The sequence below is a fragment of the Myotis daubentonii genome, chromosome 15 (assembly GCF_963259705.1).
Source record: "Myotis daubentonii chromosome 15, mMyoDau2.1, whole genome shotgun sequence".
NCBI classification, from domain to species: Eukaryota; Metazoa; Chordata; class Mammalia; order Chiroptera; family Vespertilionidae; genus Myotis; species Myotis daubentonii.
In genome coordinates, this window is record NC_081854.1 from 20,084,587 (window position 1) to 20,103,752 (window position 19,166).

Below are 19,166 nucleotides of genomic sequence, written 5' to 3' on the forward strand. Positions count from 1 at the left end.
CCTAAATATGCACAGTGCCTGGCACACAAGCACACGAGAACCACCCACAGAACACTGTGTCCGGCAGGTGCCCATCCAAGCTTGCCAGATGCCAAGGTCTCATTGTGTGTTTACCTGTCCTTGTCACTACAGGCTGGCCATGCACTTGGCTGGTGCAAATTCACACTTGGTGCATGTGCCAGTGCTTAGACATTCGAGTCCACCCTTGGGCTATGGCGATGGTTCATCTGCTGGGAGCACGCCGAGTGTGTGGCACACACTAACCCGTGCTGGCTACAGGACGCTCAGCATACACTTAGCATGTCATCATACACTGCATGCTCAGCACATGCCAGCCCATGCCAGTTACACATGCCAGCTTATGTGGTTACACGCTGAGAGCTCAGCACATGCTAAACTAGTGGGCCTCATGCTGTATGCTCAGCAATGGCAGGCCACCCCTGAAGACTCAGCACATGTCAATCACATGCTATGTGCTAGGTACATTCCAGCACATGTTAAGAGCTCAGTGTACATGCTCATGTCCCCACCAGAGGCCCATGCTGGCTGTCCCCGATCCCGACGACACCCTGCCTCACACCACTCAGTCAGGCAGAGACTGTACAGACAAGTTGTTTACTTCTCATTAGAACCTGGGCCCTCTTTGCTCTGGGAGCGGGAGGAGGCCGGGGGACTGGCCCAGCATGCATCCCCACTTCTTCTGGGGCTGACCCCTCCCCCAGCTCAGCTGGGATCTGGGGCCACAGCGTCAGGCCGCCGGGGGCCAAGGTAGAGGTGGGAGAGCAAGGGGGTCTGTGGAGCCACAACGGGACAGACAGAAGCAGGGCTACGGGGACAGGGACCACGACCCAGGGCATCTGGGTGTGTGGGGGCCTTGAAGGCCTCAGCCTGTCTGCTGGGACAGGTCTCAGAGCAGGCGACAGGCATTGCCCATGCTGTCGACTGAGGCGTCGAGGTCGTGGCTGTAAGGGGAGTCCCAGTCCCTCAGGAAAACAGCCTCCAGCTGGCTCCGCAGGCCGCCCTCCCCGTTCTGTGTCACCAGCAGCGAGGTGCCCGCCGTCTCTGTGAAGTAACTGCCAGACCAGTTGGAGGTTCCTACAGGGAGGGGGCAGAGTCAGGGCCTGTGGCAGTGCCTGGACCCCCTCCCAGCCCCCGGCGGTGCTCGGACATTCACCGATGTAGGCGGCGCGCTCCGTCACCATGTACTTGTTGTGGTTCACTCGGGCATATGGGATCCGGGCCTGGGCCTTGTCCGCAGGGACCACAAAGAGTTTCTGGGGGAGAGGGGAGAATGGGAAGCTGTGGGAGGTGCAGTGGGTTAGAGACGCCCCCGGGTATGGGGTAGGGAATGGGGACAGGTCTGTAGGATTGGGGAATCCGTGAAAACCACAGGGCCAGAGCAGGGTCTGGAGGGGTGGCTTTCAGGCAACGCCGGCTGGGAGGCCCAATGACTTCATTTGCCACCGTTCCCTCTCTAGTGACTCCCAGAGGGGCTCCTCTAGAACGGCCCCGTAGGCCGCACCTCAGATGTCCCATTTTCCAGACAGCCTTCCGTGACCCCTCAGGCTGGGGCAGGTGTGTCCTCTGGGCACTCCCATCCCACCCTCACCCTCCACCCTGCCCCCCCAAACCTGGGCCTCACGCATGGTCTCCCCGTCACCGCGCGGTTCACTCTGGGCTGTCTGTTAGGAGAGCTCCACAAGTACTATGTGCCCGGGACGGCCCAGCACGGGGGCTGAGGAGTGGGTTGTGGCAGGTGCTTACCACCTGGATGTCGGAGTGGGTGTGGTTGTCACGCAGGGCGGCCAGGGAGAGCAGGAAGGCTCGCATGGACGGCTCAGAGTGACCCCAGCAGCTGACCAGCAGGCGCACCTTGATGCCCCGCTCGTAGGCAGCCCGCCGCAGCCCATCATCGATGGCAGGCCAGAACCTTGGGGCGGGGGTGCAGGGTACAGGTGGCTTTATCCGCAAGCCTCACTCTTAGCTTTATGGAGCCCCCAAACCCTAAGACCACTCATCTCTGACTCCAGGTCCTGTTCCTGCCTCCTTAAATACCACATCCTTTACTCCCTGATTCTGGCTCCCCTTCCTGCCCCCCCAACCCAGCCTTTCCATCATCTTGTCTGCTGTTCCTACTACTTTCTCTGAGCCCCCCAACCCTGAAAACTCTTAGCCCCCATTCCCCAGGCCCTCATCTGTCTCCAGCCCATGCTCCCTGCTTCCCACTCCAGAAATCCTGCACCCCCTGCCTCTGGCCTCCAGTCCCCATCTCACTCCCCTAACCCCAATATTCTCATCCTTTTCTCTGACCCCTCCGCCCTTGTCTGGAGCACCCAGGCCCCTCTCCCTGTTACCTGTCTTCTCTGCCTCCCCCCATCGCCTCACCTCCATCTGTCCCCTTGCCTCGGCTTCACTGCCTGCCTTCTGGGCCCCTCCACGCCCTCTCCCACGCCAGCGGCTCCCTGTCCGCCCGCCCAGCAGTACCTGCGCGGGTGGGAGAACTCCATGGTGGGCAGGTAGTTCATGACTGCGATATAGACGAAACTCCGCGCATTGTCCACCACGTTGAGCAGAGCCTTCAAGTCTGGGGTGCGGCCACTCGGACACAGGGGTGGGGGCGCACTCTGGGGGCGAGGGGACAGGTAAGACGTGTGCCATGCCAGGGGTGCCATCACAATGGACCCGTGTACAGGCAGCTTGTCACTAGCCGGGTCCTGTGGTCTTGCTGAATCTGCAGCCTCCAGGAAGGGGAAGGATGCTTATGACGTCCACTTCACAGGTGAGGAGACTGAGCCGCAGAGAGGGTAAGTGACTTGCCTGAGTCACACAGCTGATAAACAGAGCCAGGATTGAACCAGGCTGTCTGGTTCCAGAATTTATGCTCTAACCCAGTGGTTTAAGACGAAAGGTCCCCGATCCAGCACTAACAGCATCAACTGGGAACTTGTTAGAATTGCAAGTTTGTGGACCTCACTACACATGGCCTCCTGAATGAGGGTGCTGAGGTGGAGCCCAGGAATCCGGTGATATAGCATTCCCGGTGGTGCTCTCTCTCTCTTTTTTAATTGATTTCAGAGAGGAAGGGAGAGGGAGAGAGAGATAGAAACATCAATGAACTGCCTCCTGCACGCCCCTTCTGGGGATTGAGCCCGCAACCCAGGCATGTGCCTTGACCGGAATTGAACCTGGGACCCTTCAGTCCACAGGCTGATGCTCTACCCACTGAGCCAAACCGCTAGGGCAGTCCCACTGGTTCTGCTGCACGCTCAGGTGTGAGGACCTCTGCTCTAAGCGCTTTCATCCCTGATTCACTCCCGGGCCCCCCTGAGGGCACCCTCGTGTGCCCATGCCACACCAGGCCCTTTACCCAGCTCTCTCCAGCCTCAGGACAGGTGAGCAAACTCAGGTTCTGAGAGGGGGAACCCTCAATTCCCTGTGGGAGACCACTGGAGTACAGGACCCCAGCATCCATACACCGTGTATGGCCCCCCCACAATGACTGGGCTTGGCCAGGTGACTTGTTTGGGGGGACTGAAGGACGAGGTTGGCCACCCCAACTAGTGAAAATATCAATAGCTAAAAAGAGCAGTGCCTTGCCCTAGACCAGTGATGGCGAACCTATGAACTCATTTTTTTGGTTGATTTTTCTTTGTTAAATGGCATTTAAATATATAAAATAAATACCAAAAATATAAGTCTTTGTTTTACTATGGTTGCAAATATCAAAAAATTTCTATATGTGACACGGCACCAGAGTTAAGTTAGGGTTTTTCAAAATGCTGACACGCCGAGCTCAAAAGGTTCGCCATCACTGCCCTGCACAGTGTGGCTCAGTTGGTTGGAGAGCATCTCATGCACTGAAGGGTCCCAGGTTTGATTCTGCTCAAGGGCACGTACCTCGGTTGCAGGCTCAATCCCTGGTGTGCGGGAGGCAACCAATCGGTGTGTCTCTCTCACATCGATGTTTCTCTCTCTCTGTCTCTCCGTCTCCCTTCCACTCTCTCTAAAAAAAAAATCAATGGAAAAATATCCTTGTATGAGAATTAACAAAACAAATTCCACAACAGCACTGCCTTGTCTAGAGTGCTCAGCATCTGCCACAGAGACAGCCGGCGCTGCCCACAGAACTTCTGCAGCGATGGAAATGTGTCTGGACCTGCACTGTCCTGAGGTGGCCGCTTGCTGCATGTGGCCACTGAGCACTTGGAATGTGGCTAGTGTGACTGAGGAACTGAATTTTCAGCTGGATTTAGGGCTAATGGGGAGGTATAGCTGGGTCCATGCAAGCCCTAAGAGGTTGTAAACATTTTCTAGATGAAATTGAGGCCTAGTGAGGTTGGGATACAGCCCAGGCCCCTGACTAAGTAGATTGAGCAGGAGTGAGGGCTAGTGGTCCGGACCCCCTCCCCACCAATCTCTGGGCAGGGCTGGATGGAGGCCGTGAGGGCATGTGGCCAGGGGGTGATAGGCCACTCTTCCTTCAGACTCACCGCCAGGTAGGCCAGAGCAGGGGTCCCGTTGAGGCAGATCTCCATTGGTGTCTTTTGATTGTAGAGGGTGTCATAGGACTGGGGCCAGGTTGACGGGATGGAGCTGCCCTCCTGGCCCAGGTACCAGTAGGCCTCAAAGATCTTGGTCAGGTCTTGGGCTAGACAACTGCAGTTGTACATGACCACGCCCAGCTCCTTGACCTGTGGGAGGGAAGTGCTGGGCCTGGGGTAGTGGCCTCATGTCCATAGCAGCCCCATTCCTTCCCATGCCCCTCAAAATCCCCTCTCCCTTCTTTTTTTTTTTAACATATATATTTTTTTTAATTGATTTCAGAGGGTAAGGGAGAGGGAGAGAGAGACAGAAACACCAATGATGAGAGAGAATCATTGATTGGCTGCCTCCTGCACACCCACACTAGGGATTAAGCCCACAACCCAGACTCATGCCCTGACCAGGAATTGAACCATGACATCCTGGTTCATAGGTCGATGCTCAACCACTGAGCCACACCGGCTGGACTCTCTCCCTTCTTTTTGCCCCTCAGCTCCCCCCAACCCCCAGACCTCCATTTAAAGCCCTGGAATGGGCATGAACTTGATTCAAGACTAATATCTTTAGTCAAATTTTTATGAAAATCAGTGTCACTCCAAAGCTCCAGGTTTCGTGAACCTTTGCATATGCTGTCACTTCTACCCTCCAATGAGGGAGCTCCTGCTTATTCTTAGGTTTCAGCTGATAGTTTCCTCCTCCAGGAAGCCTCCCCTGACTGCCCAGACTGCTTCAGGTATTCCTCTGAGCTCTCACGGTCCCTTGGGTTTCCCTCATCACTCTCTCTGGTGGCAAACCCATCCCCCCACTGGACTGGAAGGAAAGACAGCAGGGATGTCTCAGCCACAGCTGTATGTTCAGCATCTCCCCAAGGAGATGGTGAGATTAGGGACTGAGCAAATGATCACTGCCTGAGCTATGCCCTCTATCCTGTCTTGTGCTGGTTCCTACAGATCCTTCAGTTATCAGGTTAGTTAATGCCTCCTCTGAGAGCCCTTCTGATACCCCAGCTTGGGGCCCCCTTCCTGGCTCAGACCTCTCTGCTGGTGCTTCCCCCATCCCAGCCTTGACTCCTCTGGGCTGACACTACCTGGTGACTGGCCTGTCTCTGCACTGGGTAGTCCATCTGCTACCTCCGTGTTCCCAGCGTTACCCAGAGCAGAGCTGGGCTTAGAGGAGGCATCAGAGAATGAATAATGAAGCCCAAATGGGTGGACTGGGCCTTGAATGCCCTGGAGAGGGCCTGGCCGCTGTCACTGGGGACCAGAGGAAGCCCCAAGCTTCCATGACAGGTGGAGGGCAGTAGAGGGCTGGATTTGGGGACTTTCCTGGTAGAAAGTGGGAAGGAAGCCATTGAGGACTGGAGAGAGAACTCTGGGATTGAAGAGGGTGTAATTGGAGGCTGGGCACCTGTGAGCGGGGAGTGGTCTGGAAAGGCGGGTGGGCAGGGTGCAGGCAGACCTGGGTGAGGGAGCGCCAGTCCATGTTGGCACTGCCGATGTAGAAGTGGGTCTGGTCCACCACCCAGAACTTGGTGTGCAGGACGCCATGGGTCAGCTTCTGCATGTCCACCATGCGAACCTGGGCACCTGCAACCGACAGGAGTGGGGGTCAGGGGCTGGCTTGGACAGCCCAGCCCAGCCCAGCCTGCACCCAGCTGCCCCCAACTCACCGCTCTGCAGCAGGGCCTGCAGGTCCGCCTGGGGCTGGGGCCCGCTGGGCTTGCTCACAGCGATGCGAACCTTCACACCTCGAGGTGCCAGGGTCTGGAGCTGCCGGAGGACTTCCTCACCCTTGGGAGGGGGTGGGAGGAGCAGAGCCTCTGAGGGGCTGGTCCAGCCAGCTCTCCCGCCCCACACGGCACCCCATGGGGCTGTTTGATGCTGGGCTTCCAGATGAGATCAGGAGTGAGCAGGCTTTACATCAGCCAGTGTGCCCAGGGATGGCTTTATAGGTTAGGATATTAAAGCCTTTACTTGTTTCAATAACTGGCCGCTCTGAGCTTCGTCAGGGCCTCCCTGCCACTCCCGTGCCACTCCAGGGACCTTCCCAAGGTCCTACCTTGGAAGTGTCACTGCCTGGTACCACAGGGGCCTCCAGGCACTTTACATGATACTGGGGGTTTGGCTTAGGCTGGGGGTCTGGGAAGGTACAGGTGAGGCTCGGTGATGCCAATAACAGTAATAGTAACAGCCCACGACTCCCTAGCTCCTACTTGAGAGGGGCCTGTTCCAAGCCCCTTCACATCTGAACTCACTGAATTCTCACCACTCTCACTGAGGGGGCAAGTCTGAGTAACATCTCGAGGTGCAGGTGAGGAAGCAGCGCCGGAGGACTCAGTGGTGGCGCAGGACTCGAACCCAGGCTGTCTGCCTCCCAGGCCTGTGCTTGCGCTTTGACCCACTCCAGTGGGAGCAGCAAGGAGTGCGAGTACCTATCATTTCTAACTTTTGTAATTTTTTTCAGGTAGTGCTTAAGGAGCCCCACAGTGTGAACAAATTTTAAGCCCATTTCTCACAGAAAGAGGCAGCAGAAAGAGAAGAAAAGGGGAAACTTCTGTGATTTTCAACGAAGGGGTGATCCACCTAGACTGCTCCTTCCCAGACCTGGAAGCTTGATGGCTTTTAAGTTTGTCTGCAGACCACAAGCATATACTAATAACAAATGCTTATAAAGGGCTGGCTGTGTCAGGCGCCGCGCTGTAGTTTGCATGATTAGCCCGTTCCATCCTCCTAAGGGCTGGGTGCTATACACTGGCCCCGTTCCACAGGTGAGGAAACCGAAGCCTGAGAGTGGAAGTGACCTGCCCAAGGGAAGCGGCAGCCTGGCTAGAGGCTGGGCTGTTTCTCACGCGGCTCTTCCATTTCTTGGGGTGACAGGGTCGGGGCAGCTTGTGAGTAAGTGGCATCTGCCAGCCTACTCCCTCGTAACCAAACCCGCACCCGACACTCAGAGGCCTACAGGGGACGGTGACAAACACCCCGGTCCAGAGGGCCATGTGAAGACAGTTGCTTCCAAACACCTGTGTCCAACCCGTTGAATGAGACATGCCTACCTGTCTCCTGGGCTGCAGGAAAACCCCTTGCACCCCCACTCCTAATGCCTCCCACTGTCCCCTTGCTTCCCACCAGGGCCCGGTTGCCAGGTACCTGCTGTGCAGAGGGCTCCTGAGTGTGGGTGTCATTGTTGGTGAGGGTCCAGTAGAAGGAGGCGATGTCCAGGCTGCTGTGGGCCCGGGCGAGCAGGCCCAGCCAAGCCTGGCTGGTGGAGGGGTGGCTAGTGGAAGCCTCAGGGAAGTCCAGGCCCTCGGGGATACTCTCCACGAGCACTGCTCTGCGGGACGGGGGAGGGGCGGCTGGCATCAGACATAGCAGACCCCGAGCCCACCTGTCTGCCCACCCAGGATGGAAGGCTGTGTATTGTGCGTGCCTGTAGTCATGATTCTCTGAATTCAGGCATCTGTCTACCTGGAGGTGTGAAAGGAAGGTGTGTATGTGGATGTCCGTGGGGATGCCTGTCCGCAGATGTGGACAGATGGTGCAGTGTGTGTCTGTGTGTGCCTGTCTCTTCACAGACCTGGACAGACGATGATGCTGTGGCTGCCATGGGAACAGTGTCGGGGATGGGGGTGGGCACGGAGGGAAGAACCGTGGTGCACTTGGGAGTCTGCAATCACCCCACAGTCATGGGCACTGGCTGATGCTGAGGGCAGGCCCTTCCTGGTGTGTCTAAGTGTCCCTCACTTGTCAGGGCCTCTTCCCCCACCATTCCAGGCTCTCCACTTCCCCACTTACTCGCAGGGGTCATAGCAGGGTGCTGGGGGCTGGTTGGCTCCAAAGAGATGCAAGTCGCTGTATTCCCATAAGAACAGCTGAGTCATCAGGGCACCGAAACCCACAACAGCCAGGATGAGAACCAGCAGGACCCAGCGGGCTTTCTGTGGGAAGAGGCGGTCAGCCAGCCCAGGGGGCACAGCCCGGCCCATGCCTGAGACAGACCAAGGGGGGCCGTGGGCTCCTACCTTCTCGGCAGCCTTCCACGCCTCGATTTCATTCATGGGCAGCTCACTGACGGACTCCTCAGTAGGCAACTTCAGCTGGGGAACAAGGTGGTTTGGGGGTGATATGGGCGCCCCTACTCTCCCCTGTGCCCAGTCCCTCCCCGCTGGGGCCCCATCCACCTACCTCCTGATACATCAGTTTAGGCTTCATCTTGCCAGGCAGCCGGGGGCACGCAGAGTGCAGGTAGGAAAGTGGGTGTATCAGGGTCTCCAAACTGTGGGAACAAAAGCTGGCACTGTGTGGGGGTGTTCTGGGCTTTTGGATGACACCACACAAGGCGGATGAGTCTTGGGGCTCACGGGATCCACTGGGTTCTGTCCATGATCACGGGGGTCAATGGCACGGAGCCCGCCAGCCCAAAAGGAGGAAGCAGACCGCTGGTCAGCAGGGATTTCGAAATCCCTCAAGCTCTAACGCCTCTGCTCTCTTCCCAACGACATGCGGTAGCCGCCCTTTCAGTGCCCGCTCTGCAACCCACCAGCACCTTGCCTTCTCTGAGCGCTAATCTCGACATTCCCAGAGACAGCTTCGGATGGGGTCAGCTCGGCGAGCCCCAAACCTCTGTGCCTGGCTCTCCTAGCCAGGGGGCACTTTCCAGGTGCCTCCTCCGTTCTGACCCCCAGGTACCCACCAGCCAGCGCAGGCCGGGAGCCCAGGACCGTCCTGGGCCCCCCGCCAGCTCCCAGCCCATCCCCCCAGCCCGCCTCCCCTCCCCTACCCCGGAGGGGCCTCGGCTTCGGTCGGCAAGCTGCAGCTGCTACTCCGCGGGGCCCCAGCTTCTGCCCCAACAGGCTGAACTGGGGCGAGTGGAAGGCGGGGGCGGGACCCAGGAGGCTCCGCCTGTGCAGCAGGGAGTCTGCGCAGGGACCGGGGGCCGGGCCCGCAGGTATGGTCCCGCCTACCTGGCCTGGCGGGGAGAGTGCATGGGGGGCGGATGGACTCTGCTGCACCGAGCCCAGAGCCACCCGTGCCCGGCAGGGAAGCCACAGGTAAAGGAAAAGGACCCCGCGCCCCGCCGGGGCTGGGCTGGTTAGAACCTCCTGCCGCCCAGCGAAGACGCTGCGCTCTGATCCCGCAGGGGGCGCTGTGGAGGCGGCCGAGGGATGTTTCTCCGCCTCTGGAGTCGGTGAGAAACGCACTCCCGGGTGAGAATTTAAAAAAGACACCGCCCCCCCCCCCCATCTTTTCTCTCTACAAACCTTGTGAAGTTTGGTACCACGGGCATGCATTGCCTAATCAAACATAAATACATAAGATAATGTTTTTAAAACTTATAAAATACAATGGAGACATCAAAGTTGAGTGACAGCCCACGCTCTGGGTGGGAAGAGCAGGGCGGGGGAAGGAGACGGTGGGTTTTCTGTTGGAGTCTATTTTACTTGATTTATCATTTTTTTAAAAGCCAACTGATAGGGATTTTTAAAAATTTTGTTTCTGAATCCAGGCTCTGGCTCGCAGTTAGGCTGGGTTTCCTACCTCTCAGTCTCCTGTCTCCCAGGGAGATATAAATTGGAGAACCCTTCCCCACCCACTTCTGTCAGTGAATGGGGGGCAGGACCCCCTCCCCCCAGCCAGGCAGGAAGTTAACAGATAAATGCAGAAAAGCATATTTTTGAGAGAAGAGCGTCAGAAGTGGTTGCTTTGAGAGTGGGACTTGGGGGTGGGTTAGAATTGCATTTTAATATATTTGTATTTTCAGGATCCCAGGCTGGGGAAGGTAGAGCTCAGCTAGACTCATCCTCTCATTGCAGGGAGACAAATGGAGACGGGGCAAATGGATCCAGCAAGAACTGGCAACAGACCACGGTATCCTGAGATCACCAGAGCAGAAGATAGCAAGGAGACAAGTCTTAGAGGTGGTTGGTAGCAGGGTTTCAGGGTGGGGGAAGGAGGTATGGGGCAGGAAACAACTTTTGCCGCTTTTGTTTTTTTGTTAACCCTCGCCTTTTCAGAGAGAGTGGAGGGGAGGGAAGGAGTGGGAAAAGAGAAAAACATTGATGTGAGAGACACATGGACTGGTTGCCTCCTGCATGAGCCCCCATCAGGGGCTGGGAGTGAACCCACAAACCAGGTAGGTGCCCTTGACCCCGAATCTGAACCCATGACCCTTTGGTACTTGGGCTGACACTCTAACCACTGAGCACACCAGCCAGGACTTGCCGTTTATTTATTTGCAAAGGCCTTGGTGAGAAATGTATTAAGATTAAGGGGTTGGAACAGCAGATGTGAAATTAGGAAAGCTGAGATGAACAAGAGCAAAACTGAGGGAGCAGTGAGGCTTGGAGAGGTGAGGGACAGGACTGAACACACTGAGCCTGGGGAACCGGGACACCGATAATAAACCGAAAATAGGAAGAAAATAGAGGGAGTTCACTGAAAGGTTAGTGACCTTTTGGCTTTCAAATTCTACTAGTATAGTGATTACAGGGACTGTAATGAGGGGTTTAGTTGTAACTTCTGTTGTACTTTCATCAAAGCAAAACACTAGTACTGGAGAAGTGGGTTCCATATATGAGGATTCATGTATGAGCCGCCACACTTATGTGACCGTATGACCTTGAAAAATGACAATGCAATTGTGCCTTAGTTTCTCCATCTGAAAAATGGGCATGGTAATAATAGCACTTTTCATAAGGTTGTTCATGAATTTTACACATATTTATTGAGTACCTGTGTACTTGGGTATTGTTTTAGGCTCTGGGGATAATGCTGTGAACAAAACAGACACGAGGAAAGACAGACAAAAAGCAAAATAAGTAAATTATAGTAATAAGTACTATAGAAAATCAGGAAAGAGTGATAGGGGTAAGGGTGGGGTTGGGGTTGTTTGCAATTTTAATTAAGTCAGAGAAGCCCTCTCAGAGAAGGAGCTACATGGTCTTCCTGAGGGAAGTGCTCCAAGCAGAGGGCAGGCCAGTGCGTCTTTAGTACAGTAGGCATGCAGGAGAGGGAGAGATGAGTCTGGGAGGTGACAGGAGCAGGTCATACAGGGTTACCTGGACCATGGTGAAGACAGGGCCTGAGTAGAGGAGGGTTCTAACTTTGGTGTTGTAGTGGGTTGAATTGTGGCCTCAAAAAAGATATATCTGATGTGGGCATTACCCCTGGAACTTGTGAATGTGACATCTACAAAAAGGGTCCTTACAGAGAACAGACTGATGGTTGCCAGAGGGGAGGTGAAAAGGCGAAGGGATTATGAAGTACAAATTGGGCCCTGGCCAGTGTGGCTGATTAGTGGCAGTCTGTGCACAGAAGTGTCTCTCTCACATCGATGTTTCTCTCTCTCCCCCTCCCTCCCTTCCACTCTCTCTAAAAATCAATGGGAAAAATATCCTCCAGTGAGGATTAACAAACAAACAAAAAGAAGTACAAATTGGCAGTCACAGAATAGTCACGGGGAGGTCAAGTACAGCATAGGGAATATGGTCAGTGATATTGTAATAACTGTGCGTGATGCCGGGTGGGCACTGGAAATATCAGGGGAACACGTGATCAAGTATATGGTTGTCTAACCACTGTGCTGTACACCTGAAACTAACACAAAATAATATTAAATGTAAACTGTAATTGAAAAATAAAATTTAAATTAAAAGAAAAAAAAGTCTTTGCAGATCTGATCGAATAAAGGATTATCTGGGTGGGCCCTAAATCGAAGGGCAAGTGTCTCTGAGAGACAGAAGAGATTGGAGTGATGTAGCCGTAAACCCAGATATGCCTTGAGCCACCAGATTCTGGGAGCGCCAGGGAACAGATCTCCCCTAGAGCCTGGGGGGGGGGGGGGGGGCATGGCCTCGCTAACACCTTCATCTTGGGGTTCTAGCCTCCAGAATTGTGAGAAGACACTTCTGTTGTTTTAAACCACCCCGGTTGTGGTAACTTGTTAAGGCCACGTGGGCAACTGGTGTGGTTTGCAGGTTCCCCCTGGCTGTGTGGTGAGCAGACTTGGGGAAGGGGGTACAGGAGCTGGAGCAGGGAGACCAGGGTGGGGGCAGCCACTAGGAGAAGATTGGATGGAGTCTGGTTACATTTTAAAGGTGGGGCTGATGGGATCTCTAATCCAATTGGATGCAGAATCCAGGTAAAGGAAGGAGTGGAGGATGACTCCAGGGGTTTGAGCCCGAGCAACTCAAGGATGGAGATGCTAGTAGCTGAGCTAGGGAAGATTAAGGAGGAGCAAATTTGAGGAAAAGAGCAGGAATAAAGAATGAATGGCCCTAGCTGGTTTGGCTCAGTGGATAGAGCATCAGCCTGCGGACTTAAGGGTCCCAGGTTGGATTCCAGTCAAGGGCACATGCTATCTCTCTCTCCCTCTCCCTTCCTCTCTGAAATCAATAAAAATATATTAAAAAACAACAACTATCCAGGTGGATCCTTCAAACTAAAGGATTAATACATATCAAGCGCACAGAATGGGCATGTAAGAGGTTCTGAATAAATGTGATGTGTCAAGGCTAACAGCCAAAAAAAAAGAAAAAAAAGAAAGAAAAGAAAAAAGGCATCATTACTACCTCCAACCCCAGCCAAGGTGGTTGCAGTTCAGTTGTATTTAATTTTTAAAATGCACATAGGACGTCTATGGAGATTAAAATATGAGGCTCGGGCTCCTAGCTGGAGTGCCCTCCCCCCACATTCTAGTCTTCAGAAAAGGACTGTGAGTTCAGCTGGAGAAGTATCCGGTGCTCCCACCCCAGGTCCCAGGGGGAGCAGGCAGGATGGAACTGAAGGGCTGGAGCAGCAGGGCTCCCAGCCAGGCTGGCAGGTGCTGGCATGTCCTCAGCTGGTCTCCTGTGTTCCCAGGTTCCTAGAAGCCCCCCGGGCTCCAGTGCAATGACCAGGCTGGTCCTTTGCTCCCCTTCCTTGCACCTCTCCAGCCCAGGGAATGTCCTGCCCCTTGACCTGTGTCCTCCCCGCTTGTGTGACACCACAGACCGCAGGAAAGGAGGAAGCAAAACCCACAAGGCTTTTGAGACACATAGTACAGCTCCCCGAACACTCCACTCCTGGGTGGGGGGTGGGGTTGGGAAGATTTGGTCCCTCCTCCACAGCTTTGGATTGGAGAGTCCAGGGTTCAAATCCCACATTGTCACTTCCTTCGGGAGTCACCTCAGGCTTGGGGCTTTACTTCTCTGAGCCCTGCTGGCCTCATCTATGAAATGGGATCATCTTACAGTTTTAGACACTGTCTGGGGCACAGTGGCTGGGGGATCTCCGAATGGTATATGGGGGTGGATCTCAAAGTCCCAGAGCCCCGCATCCAGGTCTCAGCTCTGTGTGTCACTGGGAAAAGAGGCTCCCTTCTCTGAGCCTTACTTTCATTCTCAGACAGTGAGCCACGTATATACCAACCTCACATTTGCTGGGAAGTCAATGAATCCATCCACGGCAGGCAGGTAGCACAGCACACTTCCGATACAAGCTGGCTGGTGAGAACTGTACGTCCCCTATTTGATCACCGATAATCTTGTGTGTCCCCTGAAAAACGAAGTCTGTGTCTGGTTTATTCCTCTGCCCCCGCGCCCTGCCAATGCCCAGCATACTGTACACTCAAGAAATGTCTGTTAAAAACAGAAGAAATGGAGTAGAACGGAAATCTCTGAGAAAGGATTTTCTCAGCTGTCCCTCTAGACCTTGTGACACTTTTTTTATATACAGTGATAACCAGCTTGTGTTCTAAGCCCAGAACAGGTGGACCAGGAGCAGGTCATGGCATCTCAACCTGAGAGTAAAATTCAAGGTTGATTCAAGGTTGAGTGCAAAGGAGAGTGGGGGCCACTCAGCTGCTGAAGCGCACGTGGAGCCCCGGACAGGCCACACGCCAGGAAACACCCACAAACCCATGGACCTCCCATGTGGCTCAAACTGGAATGTTCTCGTGTTTAAAGGAGCCAATTTCCCCCTGATCATGCAGACCTCTTTGGACTGAACAATCAACTGTCTGTGGTTAAACAGACAGTTTCTGTCTACAGAAAACAAAACAGAGCTTTGGTTTTGTAACTTTTTTGTTTTTGTTTTTAGCAGAATCTTTATTTCAAAAGACTCCTCCCTAGAAGGTGCCGGCCTGAAAAAAAATTAAATAGGTCAAAATAAAACAAATAAAACCCATCATGAATGGGAATACTTCTGATTTGGAATTCAAAGTCTAAGCTGTCCCCTCCCTGTTAAAAACCCCTCTGTGGGTTCCCACTGCCTTCAGGACGAAGTGCCATGCCCTCTAGGGACCCCACCATTACAGATTCAGGTCCCCTTTCTGACACCAAAGCCATCTCCAACTCTCACCTCCTCCCTGAACTCCAGTCTGGAAGTCTCATGGCCTTCTAGATACCTCCCTCAAGGTGTCCCCAATCCCCTTACACCCGCTATGTCCCCAACTCCCCTTAGCATCTCTCCCAAATCTGCTCCTCCTCTGCACCCCCATTTCAAGGACAGCCGTCCTGCCCATCCTTCAGGTCTCATCCTGTGTGCCAGCTCCTCCAGAAATCCCTCCCTGACTCCGAGGGAGCCCTGGGCTTCGTCCTAGACCCCCCATGTGTCTACTTGGCCTCCTGACGGTCTCTCACCCACCCCTTATCTCTCCCACCCCCCTCCCTTATCTCTCCCATGGCTTCAACCTGGACTCTCCGGCCACCTCCTTTCCAGCCTTCACTCAACCCTTCCAATCCCCCTCCGAGTTTGACTTGCCTTCCATCCCCACTCAAAAACTCCCCGTGGGCCCCAGTGTCCTCACTGTGGATCTGAGTCCTGAACGATCTTCCCTAATAACTTACTCTCACCATCCTTGATGACCCAGCCATTTTTAATATCTTTCGGTTCCTTGAACTGAAACCACTTTTACCGCCAACCCTCCCACAGCTTCTCCTTTCATCTTGCTCACGTCTATCAACTAGAGTCCCATCTATTCCAGGAAGCTCTCCCTCACCCCCTAGTTGGTTCAGGTACCCCTTTTGGGCTCTGACAGTCCCCCGAGGTTCTCCATCCTAGCCCTGACCACTCTGGGTCGTCACTGCCTGGTGATGGAACTGTCTCCCACTGGACTGTGAAACCTACGAGGGCAGAGTGAGGCTGTCTCAGTCACGTTTATGTCCCCATTACCACCCAACACAGGGAGCGTACATGGCAGGTGCTCAGTGGCCAGCTTACTCATCTAGTTATTCAACTTGTATTTATTCAGTGACTACCTGCTGACAGGCCCTGTCTAGAAATTGAAAATACAGCATAGAACAGAAACAAAATCCCTGGTAAAGATGGCATTTGGGGGCGGAGGGGGCGGGAGTGAAACAATAGATAAATGAATGAAACATAAAATGTGTCTTGGAGAAAAAGAAAGCAGGGGAGGAGGATGGTGGTATTACAACAGAAAATGGTGGATATCTGAATTCAAAAATAACACAGCATATCTGGGGGGAAAAGCATTATTAGCCCTGTTTTTCAGATGCAGGGCAGGGCTCAGGGAAATGACTACCTAGGTTGCGTAGTGTCAGTTTGTTGGCCCGGAATTTGAACAGAGCTCAGTTCTGCTCCAGGATACTACACTGACAAACCAACTCATGGGCAGCGAAGAAACAGACTGTCTTTTCCTTGCAGCTCCAAGGGAGGCCTGCGCCTGTGAAAGTGCAGGATGTGGGGCTAGAGCAGGGGTGGGCAAACTTTTTGACTCGAGGGCCACAATGGGTTCTTAAACTGGACCGGAGGGCCGGAACAAAAGCATGGATGGAGTGTTTGTGTGAACTAATATAAATTCAAAGTAAACATCATTACATAAAAGGGTACGGTCTTTTTTTTTTTTTTTTTTTTTTTTTAGTTTTATTCATTTCAAACGGGTCGGATCCGGCCCGCGGGCCGTAGTTTGCTCATGGCTGGGCTAGAAGGTAGGGTTCCTTATGTTTATCAAACCAGGCACTGATCTAAGCAGTTTATACATTTAATTATTTTTTTTAAAGCCCCATTTAACAGATAAGGGAACTAAAGACCCAGAGAGATTAAGTCATTGGCACACAACCAGGAAACAGTGGAGCCAGGATTTGACCTCAGTCTGCCTCAGGCCCAGGGGTGGACAGGGGCCTCTCCTGTTGTTTACTATCTGCAGTTCCGTAGATGCCCTCCCCTCCTCCCTCCCCAACAGCAGATGAACCCAGAGGTGGCTTTGGCCTCTCAAAAACTACCAATATCCCTTTCCCTCCCAATCTTTGAGGGGGACATTTGAAGCGTCCTCCAAATAGAAAGGATATATGAGTGCAGCTTTAAGAAGAGGCCTCTGGCTCTCCTTCCAACCAGGCTGCTCTTGCCGATCCATCCTTGGTACTTTGCCGCTGCTTTGGGTCACATCACATCAAATGGTGTCCCTCTTCTCTGCCAACTCCTCCAGTGGCTCCCGCCCACCTCACTCAGAGCCAAGCTGATGGGCCCTCAGCACTCCACCGACCTCATCCTCCAGCCCTCTCCTCCCTCACTGGCCTCCTTGCTACCCCTTAAATATTCCATGTTCTTCCCTCAGGGCCTTTGTATTCGCTGTTCTCTCTGCCTTAAGGGAGAGCCACACCACTCTCCCTTAATCCAGGTCTTTGTTCAAACACCACCATATCAGAAAACCTTTTCTGCCCGCCTTATTTAAAACTACAACCTTTATCGTGCAGTCCCCACCCCCCCTCCTAAAACATCCTACAATCTACTTCCCTGTTTCTAATTGTCTCTTGTCCCTGCTAGGTTGTAAACTCCATGGGGCCAGAGATCTCTAGGTTCGTTCACTGATGTGTGCCCAGTGCCTAGCACAGGGTTGGCATGTAGAACGTGCTTTCTGAATAGTTGCTGAGTGAATAACTTCTGTTTTCATTCCTGTGTTGCAGGAGTGAACTGAGGCACAGGCACATTAAGCTATCTGCCAGGTCATGCAGCTATTTCAGTACGACATGCTAGAATCGCCCGACCGGCATGGCTCCGTGGTGGAGTGTCCACCTATGAGCCAGGAGGTCACACAGTTTGACTCCCGGTCAGGGCACACGCCCTAGGTTTCGGGCTCAATCCTCAGTAGGGGGCATACAAGAGGCAGCCGATCAATGATTCTCCCTCACCATTGATGTTTCTATCTCTCTCCCTTTTCTAAAATAAAAAATATATATATTAAAAAAAATAAATGCTAGAATCAAGATTGGAACCAGGGTGTCGCAGATCCCAGGGACACACTGCTAGCCACTGTCCTACCTCATGCAGGCAAGCTGACTAAATAAGATACTTACCATTCCACCTGGGGACTCAGGGTTGCTGACGTTTGACTGAGGTGTGGTGGGACCTGCCTCATCTCTCTGTATCCTCAATTCTAGAAGTCAAGGGAGGTCTGGGTCTAAGCTTCCTCTAGTCTCCCCCCACCCCCCACCCGCTCCTCAACTCACACCACTATACCAGCTAAATGCTCTCATTTTTGGGGTAGAGATCTCTCAGTCCAACAAGGTGAAGAGATAAGGATTAACTATTTACGTGAGCAAGATTCGTGATGGCTGATGGGCCACCCCCTCAAGTGTGGTGCTGTGGCAGATGTGAGGACAATATGGAAATCGTGATGTGGGGTGGCTGCCATGGCAGAGGGTATCACGCATGGTACACGGTGTGTGACTGACGCCATAGCAATGATGAAGAGGTGGGAGCAGGGAGAGAGCAACAGTGAGGAGGTGATGAAGGTGATTGGACGAGGGTGAGAGTGACATGGTTACTAACAATATTAGCCCAAATCACCATGTCAAGCTGGACATAACACAAGAATAAACTGGCAGAATCCTCCCAATCACCCCTGATGTAGGTGTCCTGTGTGCATTTCATAGAGGAGGAAGCTTGGATTACAAAGGTGTGACTGGTAGCCAAGGTTACCCAGAGGTTTAGTGGGGGAGCTGGATTCTGGCTCTACCCCGCATGGTGGTGAGTCTGTGACACGGGCAAATGCTGGAGATGTGGAGGGAAAGAACCCTGTAAGGCAGCGTTGCTCCTTACGGGGAAAACCAGAAGCATGAGGCAAGGAGGGTGACAGCTAGAGGAGCAAACGTGACATGGGAGAGATGGTGACATAGGGGCGAGGATAACACAGGGGAACATGAACGCGATTTAAGGTGAGGGTGACAGGAGACGTGCGAAGGTGACACGGGTGTATGATGACAGTTTAGCAGGCGACATAAGAAGCCGATGGCGACTACAAGGCACAACTGTGCGCTATGGTGGCAATGGGCGCTTCAAGGGGACAACAGCGAGTTAAGGGGTTTGATGGCGACAGAAGGAAGGTGACAGCGACAGAGGGGGAATGGTGACAATTTAAGTAAGGGAGGAATGGCGATATAAAAGGACCGAGAACAACATAAGGGTAGAGACGCATTACCGACACGAGGTGACAACACAAGGAGGGCAGCGGAGGCGCCGCGCCCCCAGATCGCACAGTACCTGCACTGCCCGCTCCCACTCCAGCACCCAGCCGGGCACGAACCCTCGGTGTTGGAGCTGGCCCCACACCCCCGCTGTGCGCAGGCGCACTCTGGCTGGAATGCGGGTCAGCGTGGGCCTCGCTTGTGCGTTTCTGATTGGCCGCGCTCC

General features: G+C 53.7%; 1 protein-coding gene across 4 annotated transcripts; it reads right to left on the bottom strand.

The window, feature by feature from the left end:
• Nucleotides 1-599: 599 nt before the first annotated feature.
• Nucleotides 600-19,116, bottom strand: PLD3 (phospholipase D family member 3). 4 transcript variants are annotated; one of them, XM_059666531.1, is made up of 13 exons: nt 19,017-19,114; nt 13,947-14,072; nt 8,724-8,814; nt 8,561-8,635; nt 8,334-8,476; nt 7,689-7,872; nt 6,212-6,332; nt 6,001-6,128; nt 4,491-4,691; nt 2,485-2,624; nt 1,765-1,930; nt 1,175-1,274; nt 600-1,095 (listed from the first exon to the last, which is right to left on the bottom strand). In XM_059666531.1, exons 3-13 carry the CDS (start codon nt 8,748-8,750, stop codon nt 908-910), a joined length of 1,473 nt encoding a protein of 490 aa, XP_059522514.1. In that variant the 5' UTR covers nt 8,751-8,814; nt 13,947-14,072; nt 19,017-19,114; the 3' UTR covers nt 600-907. The 4 variants fall into 4 exon arrangements, with proteins under 4 accessions (XP_059522514.1, XP_059522516.1, XP_059522515.1 ...); XM_059666533.1 differs by lacking the exon at nt 13,947-14,072 and having other exon boundaries at nt 19,017-19,116; XM_059666532.1 differs by lacking the exon at nt 19,017-19,114 and having other exon boundaries at nt 13,947-14,081.
• Nucleotides 19,117-19,166: the final 50 nt, after the last annotated feature.